The sequence below is a fragment of the Orcinus orca genome, chromosome 6, assembly GCF_937001465.1.
Source record: "Orcinus orca chromosome 6, mOrcOrc1.1, whole genome shotgun sequence".
NCBI lineage: Eukaryota > Metazoa > Chordata > Mammalia > Artiodactyla > Delphinidae > Orcinus > Orcinus orca.
Genome location: NC_064564.1, coordinates 37151743 through 37167646, shown reverse-complemented (window position 1 = coordinate 37167646; position 15904 = coordinate 37151743). Strand labels below are relative to the sequence as shown.

The 15904-nt window shown below is 36.4% G+C and overlaps 1 protein-coding gene across 9 annotated transcripts in view; it reads right to left on the bottom strand.

The window, feature by feature from the left end:
- The window catches only part of AGTPBP1 (ATP/GTP binding carboxypeptidase 1), a 170316-nt gene that overhangs the window by 80526 nt on the left and 73886 nt on the right, over window positions 1–15904 (bottom strand). For all 9 annotated transcript variants that reach the window (XR_004478761.2, XR_007477762.1, XM_049710786.1 and 6 more), the window contains exons 12-13: window positions 8013–8110; window positions 3075–3191 (exon numbers count right to left, since the gene is read on the bottom strand). Coding sequence is in view for 7 of the 9 variants with exons in the window: in XM_049710786.1 (XP_049566743.1) it covers window positions 3075–3191; window positions 8013–8110 (215 nt within the window). In the remaining 2 variants the exon portion in view is untranslated. The remainder of the gene's footprint in view (window positions 1–3074; window positions 3192–8012; window positions 8111–15904) is intronic.

Here is a 15904-nt window from a genome sequence, read left to right as displayed (position 1 = left end):
CAGAAGGAAAGCAATTCAGACAGAAAGTCTGAGAAACAAGAAGAAATAAAAAATTACAAGGTAGTGAAAATGTACGTAAATCTTAAACACTGAATCTAAACACAAAGCAGTAGCATCATATGAGGTTTTTTTTTAAAGCTAGAGTTAAAATATAAATTCAAAGCATGTAAGTTTTGAAGGTTTGGGAGGTGTATATAAAGTATCCTAAGTTTCGTTTTATAATTAAGAGAAAAGAAAGATCCTAATTAACTTCAGAATTTAGTAAATACATGTATTTACTATTTTATCAAGAGTAACTAGAGGGCTTCCCTGGTGGCGCAGTGGTTGAGAGTCCGCCTGCCGATGCAGGGGACACGGGTTCGTGCCCCTGTCTGGGAGGATCCCACATGCCGCAGAGCGGCTGGGCCCGTGAGCCATGGCCGCTGAGCCTGCGCGTCCGGAGCCTGTGCTCCGCAACGGGAGGGGCCACAACAGTGAGAGGCCCGCGTACCACAAAAAAAAAAAAAAAAAAAAAAAAGAGGGGAAAGAAATAAACATAACAAAAGTCCATATGGTAAATGTCATCATGCTACCACAGATGTATGAAAACAGAGCTGTGAAAATGCAGGATTTTGACACTTCTAATATTCTGCTATCAAGAAACAAAAGAAAATAAAACTATACTTGTCACTACAAATAAATAATCATAGCTTTAAAAGCATGCGTAAGGTCCCCTTAAAAAAGTCTGTTGCTAACTACTTTAATAATTCTTTATGTGGACTTCAAATGCACTCATTCTGCCTCCGTCAGGCCATTGAATAGTAGCTTTAACACATCTGGAAACAAAGTGGGTGGTGCTCAGGTAAAAACAAACACATCAAGTAATTTTAAGCTTCAGTGGTTGATGTTGAAAGTGACATGCAAATCCAAGTGGAAAAAGTCATAATCAAAATTAATTCCATTTCTGTTTAATATCTCATGATCTGCCATCTCATATCATTGTATCATTTGATACAATGATAGCTGAAAAACATTCTTTCAAACACTTCCTATTTAGAGCCAACCAAATATTTTTAATTCTCAAAAATACATCACTTAAATATCGCTGCCTATACATAGTTCCAACACACACTTAAAAAATTAGAGATTAAGGTGTTTGAACAGTGCATTCCTCTGAAACTGAAAAATGAGAAAGAGTGCCAACACAATTACTTTAGAATGATTTTCCAATTACGTACATAGAAGAAAATGTGCTATTTCCCGCAACATATACTATATACATAGAGCTAACTATTCTACTTTAAGCTTTAAAAATATGGCATTAATAAATATGTACTATCTGAAATATCAGAAGTAACTTCTTTTGCTTAAACACAGTAAAAAGGGGTAACTCACTTGGGAAGAATCCTCAGAGCTCTTAACACTCAGACACACCTGTCTTTACCATCTGACCCTGGTCACACCAAGTCAGGCCAAAAGTAGGAGTCTGTTCTAGGAGCAGCCAAACTAAAGCACAAGTTGGCCAGCTCTTCAAAGGTGCCAAGCAGGAAACCATCACGGGTGGCCTATTCTGGTTGTTGAACTAATAGGCAAACGTACCAGTACTCATCAACATAGTCTACAAGAAAAGAACTGCCTTGTGAAATAATGAGGATCAAAATCCTGACCTTAACACCTATTAAAAAACTAGTCATCTCTATTCCCACATCAAAACTCCTACAGTTTTTACTCACATTATATAATTCTTATATGTATACAAATAGAGAAGAAAATAGGTCATTTCTTCACAGAATAATCAATTCCTTCCCCAAACCCCTTCCACAATATATTTTTTCTGCTTTAAATTGGCAGTATTTGTTATCTCTGGAGTTTTATTTTAAAGTGGTTCTTAGTTGGGCACAAAAGTGTGCAAAGAGCAGCCGGATACTTCCTATAGGTGGCCTGAAAGAAAATCACCCTGTATCCTTTCCCAAATGCCTCTTCTTGTCTTCTTCTTTTTCTTTGACAAATAACCTCTCCTTCATTCCTGCCCTCTTTCTACTACCCCTGATTTCAACGTACCTTCCAACATACCCCAAATCTATGGGGAGTACCAAGACACTGGGGGAGGGGGAGAGGGAGCAACTTGCTGCTTCTTCTATTGCATCCAAAAGCTCATTAGTTCCCAAAGAGAAACCTGAATAATTAGAACTGTGAAATGTAAACATTAGCTAGTAAGCATTTCTCTGTTTTTATTTCTCACATACAGCTTCACATTTAAGTCTTTTTCTTTGAGCAACCAGGAATTATTGCAACCAGGAATTATAACCAGAATACACTGTTAGTGTGTGAAACTTGGCGGGGCGGGGGGTGGGGGGGGGAGAGGGAGCGGGGGTTTGCAGCAAGGGCTAAATAAATCTACGATTATCAGTTCAAACCCTTTATTTTACAGTTTAATATTCTGGGCAGTTTCAGGGACTTACTCAAGAACCCACCACAAGTGAGCAGCAGAGTGAGCGTTAGAAACTATATTTACTACTAGCCATCAATTCAATCAGCTTTACTTGCTGTGCAATCCAAGCTGAATACTGTGTTCCAGTAAATAAATGAGGATAAGAAATGTTAACAAGAAGTCACTGTCCTTATGAAGCAACTTAGATTCAAAGACTTCCAGTTGTCCTCTTTCCCCGACCTTCCATGCTTATATGGTGACTATCAGGAAAAACAATTCAACGAGCATAGACTATATTTTTAATTAAGCATTTTCTCAGCTCTCATCTCCCCTCAGTTGAAAGCAACTGATAAAAATAAGGCTTTAACATAAGATTCTGAAATGCCATTTTAAAGATTATTTTTAAAAAGAATAAAAAACTATGTCAATTAACTTGATAAACAAAAATGATTAAAAAATTTAAAAACTAGTCCAAAAATTAAATGGCCTAGTTCCCTCGTTTTACCGACAGCAATTTGTAGCTCAGAATGCTGAAATAATTGTCCAATGTCACTCAGAAAAGCAACACTACTTTCATTTTTCAGAAGTGAAAACAGTGATTATAGGTCTAAGAAAAAAAGAACTTTTTCTTAAAATTAGTTAAGATGCTGAATTTTCTGTATACCTGAAAATCATCAACAAGCTCAGGGAAAAGGTGTTCATACATTTTAAGTTCTTCTATTGTTCGTCCTGGTTCTTGCTGGGGTTTTAGTTTGTTAATATCCGTTTCAATATCGTCATTCTGAAATAATAAAAATGGTATGTCACCAATTAAGAAAAACGAAAAATTACAAAACACATTTCAGATTTAAAGCTTTCCAAATTATTAATTACATGTACATAGAGAATAATCACTGCAGAAAGGTTGTATTCATTTCATTGTAAATTAAAATTTGCTTATATTTTTTGGTTGTTGTGTTATTGTTATTTTGGTTGTTATGTTGTGTTTTCTTTTTATCAAAGATTATACTAACATAGCATGGTATTTGGGCTCCTCAAGATAGAAAAACTAACATCAAGATGGAAACTAAACTATGTTCCCCCCCACCAATCTCCCCAACTGCCATCGTTTTGCTCAGATTAAAGGGCAGTAAAACTTAAGAAAACTAAATTGAAAAACGTAAGTATATGATGGTGGTGGTGATAATCAAAATAACTAACTTTTATAGAGCAATGAAAATATGTGACGGACTATGCTAAGGATTTTACATAATGATCTAATTTAATCTGCATAAGAATACTATGAAGCAGATAGTATCATGACCTCCATTTAATTAAAGAGGAAACTGAGGTACAGAGAGGTTAAGTGGCTTGCAAAGAGAGGAGCCAGCATGTGAAATCACTAATCAGTGATTTCAAAGAATACACTGTTAGTCAATATAACGCACTGCCTCAAGAGCGACTAAGGGTTATCACGCACCCTTAGAAAAGCTCATTACCACCATTCACTCTGTTTTTCAGGGGAAAAAAACAATGAGGAGTGGAACAACAGCCAAAAATGATTTCCATGTCCCTTCGGGAAAAAAAGACAGTAAATGTAAAGAAATATGACCTTGGAGGAATAGGATATGTATCCAGGATCAATTTGATCTGTGTGTGTACAAAGAGCTAATGTACATCATGATGGAAGGACAAGTGTGAGTTACCTACTATCCAAGCTATTTTCTAGGACCCACAACAACTCTGGCCTTACACAAATACAAATCCATCATTACCTTCACTGATGGCTAAAGAGAGTTAATAAGACCACTTATTAATTTTCAATTGGTATTCATCTTCAATTTTACATTTATCTTACTATCAGAGTAAAGTACTTATTTTTCAGACTTAAATTCATTCTACTATGTGTCAATCCTTAAAATGCTTTATATACATGTACCTGATTATATTTATATATTGTCATATTAACACATAATTTTAAAAAGAACAATATATTATATATTTCTCATATTTCATATTCAGGAATTTAGCTATTATTTCTTTAACCAACAAAAAGATTTTCTCCATTGCCATAAACAATAAAGACTGGTTTTATTTAAAGAGTATCATATTAATTACTGTATCATAATTGTGTAATTATTACATGAATATATAATTTCATATATCCTTAAATTATGCATTGATGAACCAAAAATATGTAACTTTCTTGATTAGCATCTATTAAAGTAGATAATAGTATATTATCTATATATTATCTATAAAGTAGATAATACTTTCAAAATAATAAAAAAATTTTAAAAGGTATGCCTTACTCTAAACATACTAGTAGTTCAATATTCATTACTATTTTATGAAGATATAGCATTACAAAGTAGCTATTTTAAAAATTAAAAAAAATTTTTCCTGTAAAACAGGCACAGTGAGGAAAGAAAACTATACTTTGAGAGGTCAATAGCAAGAAATTTTGTGTTTTGGTTTGGGGAAAAACAAAGATAAAGAGCTCCTGACACACTCAGAAGAAATAAACCTACTACTCCTTTAAAGTTCTTCTAAAATTAAGGAGAAAAAAAAAGAATACGTTGAAGCTTATACACTGACAAGTCCTGGCAATCTGGAGACGACTCTTCTACAACAGAACCTCCAGGTTTCTATAAATGCTCCAAACTCTGAAAAATCTGGGGCAAAGAGAATTGAATCACTATGGTGAGGAAAAAACAGTCTCTATGACTACAGTCACATTAGAACACAGATATTATACCCACTACAATGTAGCAGGTTCACCTAAAGCATGAAAAAAGTGATGTGATTTAGATAAAAAGGAAAAACTAAGCGAAGTCCAAATGTAACAGACAACATGAGTAAGAAGCAGACAGTGGTAAAGAAGAAAAATAAGATAACACAGCTCAGCAGTGTCAAAGAGCCAACAATTCTGTAGCCCTTGAAAAAAAGTAATATTTAGCAGAGCAGAGTGGTAAAGAAAGCAAACATTCACGCTGGAATGCTTTATTCTGCATCTTGGTCCCACCTCTTATCAGCTACACCGATAACCTTTCTGTACCTCTGGTTTCTAATTATCAGCCCTGTAAAGCAGAGGTAATAATACCACATACCTTATAGGATTACTATCAGGACTTAATGGTTACTACAGGCATACCTCGGAAATATCTCAGCTTCAGTTCCAGGCCACCACAATAAAGCAAATGTCGCAATAAAGAGAGTCAGACGAATTTTTGGTTTCCCAATACATGCAAAAGTTATGTTTATACTATACTGTGGTCTATTAAGTGTTCAATACATTATGTCTAAAAAAACAGTGTAAATACCTTAATTAAAAAAGACTTCATTGCTAAACAATTACAATAGTAACATCAAAGGTCACTGATCACAGATCACCATAACAAATATATTAATAATGAAAAAGTTTGAAATATTGTGAGAATTACCAATGTGACACAGAGACATGAAGTGAGCCAATGCTGTTGGAAAAATGGCACCAACAGACTTGCTCCACACACGGTTGCCACAAACCTTCTTCAATGTGTTAAAAACGCAGTATCTGCTAAGCTCAATAAAGGGAAGTGCAATAAAACGAGGTATGCCTGTATGTGTAAAGTGCGTGGACTAGCACAGGATTAACTGTTCAATAAATTCAATCTATTATTTTTTCTTATTATAACTGCTGTGTTAAGGTAAAATGGGGAAAATGTGAGCAATCTTGAATACCCCAGTGAATAATGCTGCCAATAACTGTATATTTTATAGATGTGACTGTCAAAAAAGGCAAAGAAATATGTGGAAATGTTCTAAATTAAAGGAGACTTAATAGACATGACAATTAAATGCAATACCTGATGCTAGATCCTATACTGGAGAAAGAAAGAAAAATCTTTTAAAGGGGATTATTAGATCAGCTGACAAAATGGAATGTGGATGGTAGATTAGATAAAAATGATATATCACTATAAATGTATTAAGTTGGTAATTGTATTGTGGTTATGTAACATATGGGAGGATGTGTATAGGTTACATGCAAATACTATGTCATTTCATATAAGGAACTTGAGCATCTGTGGATTTTGGTATCTGAGGTGGGTCCTGGAACCAATTCCCCCTAGGACACTGAAAGATTACTATATCACTGTCCTTAGAGGAAATATACACTAATGTATTTATGGGTAAATGACCATGATACATAATATATGAAACTTATACCCATACGATTTAAAAAAATTTTTTTAATATGTATTCATGCATACACACTGACAATTTTCAAGCAGAAAAATTAGAATCACTGTTATAAATTCCTATTGAGTTCTATTTCTCTGCCAATCTCCATCTTTACATCTGTAGTGGTCACAACAGATTTTTTTTTTTTTTTTTTTTTTTTTGCGGTACGCGGGCCTCTCACTGTTGTGGCCTCTCCCGTTGCGGAGCACAGGCTCCGGACGCGCAGGCTCAGCGGCCATGGCTCACGGGCCCAGCCGCTCCGCGGCATGTGGGATCTTCCCGGACCGGGGCATGAACCCGTGTCCCCTGCATGAGCAGGCGGACTCTCAACCACTGCGCCACCAGGGAAGCCCACAACAGATATTTTTAATGAGGACCCTGAGCCATGAAGAATAAATTACACTCAACATACTTTGTTTTTAATACACATGGAAACATACATAAAAGAAAGGTTTCCATCGAAATACAAAACTTTAAATTATAAACTTAATATTAATCTAGGAAATTTTACTATCTCTAAACACTCACTTCCCAAAGAATCCAAACAGTTGATTTTAATATACCACCTGTTATCTAAGGAACACTTTACATGCAGAATATAAACTCTTCTAACTTGGATCCTACCAGTTCTTTCACCATATCAAGTCCAGAACCACCAACACAGTTACCCCAGATTTTTTGCCTTGAACACCAGAGTCTGCACTGTTTTTCATCTTTGTAGCTTCTTGAGGCCAGGATGCATGCCATCACGTTGTCTAGACTGGCTACCATGACAATTTCGCCAAAGCTTGCCTTGGTGATCACATCTGGTGATAATAAAACTGGTTCTACATCTGCTATTAAGATAGAAATCTCCTTCCAGTATCTTAGATTCTATTTCCAGAGAGAGTCAAATACTCAGTATACCCCAATTTTGATGTAGCATTTCAAGACAAAAAGGCCCAAGCAGACAAGAGTCAAATGAACCCCCTGTGCCCCAAAAGGCATTAAGCTAAACAGTTGAAAAATAAAGGAGTTAAGATGTTTTTCTGCAGATACTAAAATGGTCCCCTCTACCACTTAACAAAGCAAAACGGGTTGCCACCTAAGAGTCTCAAAAAACACTTTCCTTCACCCTTAGATTCCCTTAGACTTTAAAATCTAAGTCAGAAAGGTTAGATAAAATCTTCCTTGTCAGAGACAGTGAAAATAACTTTTTTTAAGGCTCTTTTCAGACTAATGTATTCAAAGCAACATTATTTTCCTTTCAATAGCTTAGTGTCCATAGTCATCCATGATAAAAAGATGTGGACAAAACAAATTAATCTACTGTTAGCTATACATATCTACCCAATCTTTGTTCTACACCTGTGAATACAATTTATAAAGTTGACTGAACACAGAAATTTATACCAACCTTAAAATTTTTATCTAGGTCATCTTCATTTTCGGTTTCATTTTCAGCTTCTAAATCAATATCATCGTTGTCATCACTTTCATCTACTACGTCATCCACTGTGATACAAAATGTGCTATAAGTAGGTCAGAGGTAAGCATTCTATAACATGCACATCCAAAAGTAGAATGTTATATACATATAAAACACTGGTATTTCAATCACCAATGGAAAAGTAAATGAAATTTCCTTATAAAAAATGTCTCTAAGGTTGTTCCAGGTGTTGAAAGACCTATGAGATGAAGTGAAAGTACTTCAAAATTTGGAAAAGCACTCTAAAAATATATGAGCTTTTTTACTAATGTTGTCAAGTTCTAAAAAATTAATAATGTCTTACGTTGCAACAGCCTGAATGAAACACCTCGTTTCCTGTTTGTGATAAATTTCAATAACTCTTTTCATCCATTTACAATTCACTCCCCATTTATTTCTTTCACTGACTGCCATGTACCATGCACTGTGTTGTGTGCTGGGAATTTTTTAAAAGATGTGTAAATATAGTCCCTGCCTCAGGGAGCTTATGAAGTTAAAGAGAGAAAGAACAAAAAATAATTATAATACAAAAGGTATACACCTAATGAAGGCATATACTTAAAAATGCCATGGGAATGGAATAATAAATGCAAACTGCCTGGGGTCAAGGTTATTAGTGATCACTTCACAAAACAGGTAATAATTAAGCAGTATCTTGGAGAAAAATATAGCAGCTTTCTGGGTGAACATAAGAGTGTGTGAGTGTGGCTTTTAAGAAGAAGAAATAATAATGTGAAAATAAAGAATTTAAATTATATCTTTGGAAAATAAGTTAATCGTGACTTAACTTGTATGCTTGAGAAAGTACTAGGAGAAGCAAATAATGAGAAAATGAAGGGTATGATAGGCCAATTAGTTTAGATTTTCATCCGATGGAAGATAAGCACTGGGGATTTTAAAGAGGAGAGCGATTTAACTTACATTTTTCAAAAGATCACTCTAGCAGGTATGAGAAAGGGAGCATATATATGAAGGGGGACCAATTAACAGAGGAAAAGACAATAACTGCCTGGACCAATACAGCAGTAATGCGGATGAAGAATGAATATGCATTAGAGAAAAACCCAGGAAACAGAATGTAAAAGGACATGAGGACCATAGAGGTGGGGGACACAAGGAAAGAAGAGTAAAGGAGTACTCTGACAGTACTCATGTAAGCAAATGAGTGCATTAAAACAAAGTAGAGAATATTTTTAAAGGACATTTTTCTAAACTTTGCTTTTATTTTTTGACTCTACTGAGGAATAATTGACAATATAACTGTATATATTGAAAGTGTAAAATGTGATGATATATGGTAAAATGGTAAATCATGGTAAAACGATTATCAAGATGAAGATAATTAATACGTCCATCACCTCACATGGTTAACACTGTTAACACTTTGTGTACGTGTGTGTGCATGTGCATGTGGTGCGAATGCTTAAGATTTACTCTCAGAAACTCAATGCTGTATTAACTATAGTCACCATGTTGTACATTAGATCCTCAGAACTTAATCTTCTTAAAACTGAAAATGTATACCCTTTGATCTTATCACCCCATTTATCATTCTCCCAGCCCTTGGAATCCAACTTTCTATTCCGTTTCTATGAAATCGTTTTTTTTTTTTTTTTCAACGATTCCACATGTAAGTGATGCCATACAGTATTTGTCTTCCTCTGCCTTGCACATTTCACTTAGCATAAATGCCCACCAGATTCATCCATGTATCCATGTTGTTGCAAATGGCAGCATTTCCTTTTTTTAATTGGCTGAATAATATTTATATATGATATATGTACATCATATATATGAATCAGTTTTCCTTATCCATTCATTCATGGAAAGACATTAAGGTTGTTTACAAATGTTGGCTATTGTAAATAATGCTGGAATGAACATGGGTATACAGATATCTCTTTAAGATGATGATTTTGATTCCTTTGGATATATACCCAGGAGTGGGTTTCCTGGTATGGTAGTTCTATTTTTAATTTTTTGAGGAACTTCCATGTCCTTTTCCATATTAGCTGTACCATGTTACGTTCCCACCAACAGTGTATAAGGGTTCTGTTTTTTCCAAATCCTCACTATTTGCTCTCTCTTTTTGATAATAGCCATTCTAAGAAGTGCGAGGTAATATCTCTTTGTGGTTTTGGTTTGCATTTCCCTGATGATTATTGATGTAAGGCACCTTTTCATTATCTACTGGCCATTTGTACATAATTCTTTGGGAAAATGTCTATTCAAGTCCTTTGCCCATTTTTAATTGGACTATCTTCTTTTGTACCGTTCAGCTATGTGAGTTCTTTGTATTTTTTTGATATTAAACCCTTATTAGATATATGGTTTGCAATTATCTTTTCCCATTCTGTAGGCTGCCTTTTCAATATATTGTCTCCTTTGCTCTGCAGAATCTTTTTAGTTTGTTGTAGTCCCACTCGTTTAGTTTCTGTTGCCTGTGCTTTTGTTATCTTACCCGAGAAATCACTGCTAAGACCAATGTCAAGGATCTTTTCCCTTAAGTTTTCTTCTAGGAGTTTTATAGTTTCAGGCCTTATATGTAAAGTCTTTTATCCATTTCAAGTCAATTTTTGTGAATGGTGTATAGAGACTGTCCTTTCCCCATTGTGTGTTCTTGACACCCTTAACAAAAACTAGTTGACCATAATATGTTTGGGTTTATGACTGGGATCTCTAATCTGTCTCACTGGTCTATGTGCCCTGCTTTATTTGAGTACCATACTATTTTGATTACCATAGCTTCATAATAGCTTGAAATCAGGAAGTGTGATGCCTCCAGCTTTGTCCTTCTTTCTCAAGATTGCTTTGGCTATCTGGGGTCTTTTGTGGTTCCATACAAATTTTAGGATAGTTTTTGTATTTCTGTGAAAAATGACACTGGAATTTTGATAGGGATTGCATTGATTCTGAAGATCACTTTGGTCAGCATGAACATTTTCATATTAATTCTTCCAACTCAAGAATACAGGATATCTTTCAATTGTTTTGTGTGTCTTCTTCAATAACTTCTAACAGTGTCTTATTGATCAGTGAACAGGTCTTTCAATTCCTTGGTAAAACTTATTCGTAAGTACTTTATTGTTTTTGATGCTATTGTAAATGGGATTGCTTTCTTAATTTCTCTTTCAGATAGTTCATTATTAGTGTGGAGAAACGCAACTGATGGTTTGTATATTAACTTTGTGTCCTGTACCTTTACTGAATTCATTTATTAGTTCTAACAGTTTTTTGGTGGAGATGTTACAGTTTTCTATATATAAGATAATGTCATCTGCAAACAGAGATGATTTCATTTCTTCCTTTCTGACTTGGATGCATTTCGTTTCTTTTTTCTAGCCTAATTGCTATAATTAGGATATCTAGCACTACGCTGAGTAAAAATGGTGAGAGTGGGCATTCAGCTTTTGTTTTTCTGTAGAACTCTTTATCTCTCTTTCATTTCTGAAGGACAACTTTGATGGGTAAAGTATTTTTTTTTTTTTTTTTTTTTTTTTTTGGCTGTGTTGGGTCTCCATTGCTGCACGTGGGCTTTCTCTAGTTGCAGCAAGCAGGGGCTACTCTTCATCGCGGTGCACGGGCTTCTCATTGCGGTGGCTTCTCTTGTTGCAGAGCATGGGCTCTAGGCGCATGGGCTTCAGTAGCTGTGGCTCACGGGCTTAGTTGGTCCACGGCATGTGGGACCTTCCCAGACCAGGGCTTGAACCCACGTCCCCCGCATTAGCAGGTGGATTCTTAACCACTGCACCACCAGGGAAGTCCCGGGTCAAGTGTTTTTGATTGACAGTTTTTTTCTTCAAGCAATTTGAATATATCATCCCACTCTCTCCTGGCCTGCAAGGCTTCTGCCGAGAAATCTACTAATAGGCTTATCAGTATTACCACATAGGTAACAAGTTTTTTCTCTAGTTGCTTTCAAAATCCTTTGCCTTAAGAGCCTGATGAAAATGTCTTGGTGAAGATCTCTGAGGGATGAATCTATTTGCAGATCTTTGAGCTTGTGCACCTACATAGCCATATCTTCACCAGATTTGGTAAGTTTTCAGCCACTATGTCTTTAAATAAGTTTTCTGTCCCTTTCTCTCTTCTTCTGAGACTCCCATTACACAGATGTTGTTTCACTTAATCGTGTTCCACTATTCACATAGGCCTCCTTCACTTTTTCTTTCTGATTTCTTTTTCTCCTCTGACCTTATAATATCATGAGATCTGTCTTCAAGTTCACAGATTCTTTCTCTTGCTTGATTGAGCCTGATACTGAAGTTCTCTATTGCATTATTCATTGTATTCTTCAGGTCCAGAATTTGGTTCTTTTTATGATTTCTTACTCTTCATTGAACTTCTCATTTTGTTCATGTATTGTTTTCCTAAGTTCACTGAATTGCTTCTTTCTTCTCTTGAAGTATCTGAGCTTCTTTATTTTGAATTCTTTTTCAGATAACTCACAGATCTCCACTTCTTTAAGTTCAGTTACTGAAAAGTTACTGTGTTCCTTTGGCAGTGTCATGTTTCCTTGCTTTTCCAGGTTTCTGAAGGTTTTGTATTGATGTCTGTAAATCTGAGGATGCAGTCAACTCTTCCAGCCTTTTTGGACTGGCTTGGGTAGGGAAAGATTTTCACCTGAAGGTGACTGTAAGAGCACCAGCTGGGTAGCACGCAGCGTCTTTGCTTCCTGGGAAGGCACAGTGGTGGCGTCTTTATGCAGCTCCATCAGTTGAGGTCAACATCAGCACTGACTGTAGGGGTCTTCTGTGGCCTATACTATGGAGGTCCTCAGGTAGCAGTGGTGGCTAGGGCTATTGGGATCCTCAGGGGCAAAGGCTGCTAGGGTCTTTTTGTACTCCTCTTTTCTGCCTATATGAGGAAGTTCTAGCTAAGGGGATCCCCCTTGGCACCTGATCTGGTATGCTGGATCTCACAGCAGTAACAGAGCCAGCCAGAGTCCTACAATCAGGTGCATGTGGAACCACCACAAAGCCTGGGTCCTTGGGCACTGGTGCACTTGCTGTGGCAGTGGCATTGGTGTCTAAGGTGCGAGAATGTGCAGATCTCTCATGAAAATGAGGTCTGGAGCTCTGGGGCTCACTGTAGTGAGTCCAGCTGAGGGGAGATGCAGCAGCTATATGAGCCCACAGCAAGAGCTCCAACCCCAAGGAACAAATGCAAGAGGCAGGACTCCAGGCAGCTCCGTCAGCTGAAATCAACTTTGGTAAAGACTTGCAAAGCCTCGGAAACAAAGGCTATAAACATCCACAGCAGCACGGCTCACTGGGATTCTTCTGCTGTCCTTTTCTCCGTGGGGTAAAATTCTACTGAGAGGAACCCTCTGGTACCAAGCTGCTCTAGACTGGGGAATGGGGTGATGGAGATAAAATGCTTCCTGTACTTTTCTATGTGGCCATCCTCAGGTTTTGAGTTCTGCATGGTTTCTGATGCTTCTTCATTGAAGTTCAGAGCTATCCCTGAGATATTTTCATCAGTTTGTAGTTGGTTATTTATTGTTTTTGCTGCATTTGCAGGGGAGACAAGTGTTGGGACCTCCTACCCCTCCATCTTGCTGATGTAACCTTCTTTAAACTCTTTTACACTTCCATTTCCAATGTGATTTATCATAGCAAAGATTATAAATTCCTCCCACCCAAGTATCTGTTCTCCTCTCCTTCATTTCAGTAACAGAACCTCTGAGTTTTAGCTAGAGGTTATAGATTCCAGCCTCCCTCACAGTAGTTACAGCCATATGACTAATTTTTGGCCAACAGTATGTGAGGCAAAGTTGTAAATACAAACTCCAGGTCACATCCTTTAAAAAGAAAATTGTCCTCTCCATTTTCTTCCATTACCATTTTCCACATGCACATGAGGAAACCACCATAGGAGATGATGAAAACAAAAAGAATCTTTTTCCATTGATGACCTGGTGGACAGAGGCCTACTGTCCAGGATCACCTACCCATCTTCTGTATGGGTATATGAGAGAAGAAAAAAAAAATCTATCTCATGGCAGTGTAGCAAATAGGCTCTGGAGACAGAATACCTAATTCAAATCTTGGCTCCTTGAGTTACTAACTACTTGACCTTGAGCAAGTTACATAAGTTATTTGTGTCTCAGTTTCCTCATCTATAAAATGGAAATACCCACACATACTGTTCTTGGGAGACTTAAAGGAGTTAATATATATAACGTGCCAGGCAAAGAGTATGTGCTATATGGGACTTCCCTGGTGGTGCAGTAGTTAAGAATCCGCCTGCCAATGCAGGGGACATGGGTTCAATCCCTGGTCTGGGAAGATCCCACATGCCATGGAGCAACGAAGCCCGTGCGCCACAACTACTGAGCCCATGCGCCTAGAGCCCATGCTCCACAATAAGAGAAGCTACCACAATGAGAAGCCCATGCACCGCAACAAGGAGTAGCCCGCACGCGGCAACAAAGACCCAGCACAGCCAAAAAATAAATAAATTTATTTATTTCTAAAAAAGAGAGAGTATGTGCTATAAAAACGTCTGTTATTACTATTGTTGCTTGAGGGACTGTGGTACTGTACTGGGTCACTGTGTAATAGCAGCTCAGTCTATCCTAACAGAGTTACAAAATTGCTCTAAATTCTTTCAGAAATAGACCACACAAAGTAAGTATTTATATTGCATAGAGTAACTGGGTCTATTTATGTCAATGTACTAATGCCAGTTAGTCGTGGATAAACATAGGAAAAACTGACATTTGGTAAAAGAACTGTTAGGAAAAAAGAAGGCACTGAATTCAGAAAAGCCTATTGCAAATAAGAAAGACAACTCCTTGGATAGGGAGAAGGGAAAATGCAGTTCAGTATCAAAGAGAAAATATGTTTTTAATTTTTAGGCAAACCTGTCAAATATCTTCCTTTATAGGTGTTTTTCCTTTGGTTTCATACTCCAGATGTGAAAGGTCATATAGCTTAGGGTGTCTGAGACCTTCTTTTCTATTCCAATGATCTATTCTTGTACCATCACCAATATATATCAATTATTATAACTTAATCTCACAATTAAAATCAGGGAATATAAATCATCCTTGTTGTTAGTTTTCAAAATGTCCTTGGCTCATTTATAGTGAAGACAAAAACATAGGAAAAAACTTAAATGGCTATCAATAGGAAACTAGTTAGATAAATTATACTGTATCTGTATGATATAACAATTAAAAGGTACAAGTCAGCACTTTCCATAAGGTTTTGGAAAGTATATTTCAAGGGGTTTATTTTGTTCGTCCTATTGCTCCTATAAATGTGATCTTTCCCTTTGTGTTTTCTGTTACTGTTTTTTGTTGATACATACATATACATACACACATGCGCACGCGTACGCACACAAAAGAAAACTAGTGAATTTTATTCATCTATCTTGTAAACGGGACTTCACTGAACTTTTATCTGGTCTAAGATACATTTTATAATTGATTTGCTTGGATTTTCCACATGAGCAATAACATCCTCTGCAGACAATGATATAATTTTATCTCACTCTTTTAATGATTAATATCTTTCCTTTCCCTGTCTCACTGATTTGGCCAGAGTTTTCAAAACAATGTTAACTAATAATGGTTGAGAAAGGCTTCCTCTAACACTTCATAACTATTTGTGATGTTGGTTGCTGATCTGAGTTAGATAATACTCAGCTAGCATGGAAAATATTCCTTAAGAAATTTTATCTGGAATTAATAATGATTTTTATCAAAACTCTTCATGGCATTTATTAAGATAATCATTGGTTTTCTTGCTTTGACCCTCTGATAAATTTTAATTAAAGTCTTAATATTACAATAAACTTACTTTCTAAAA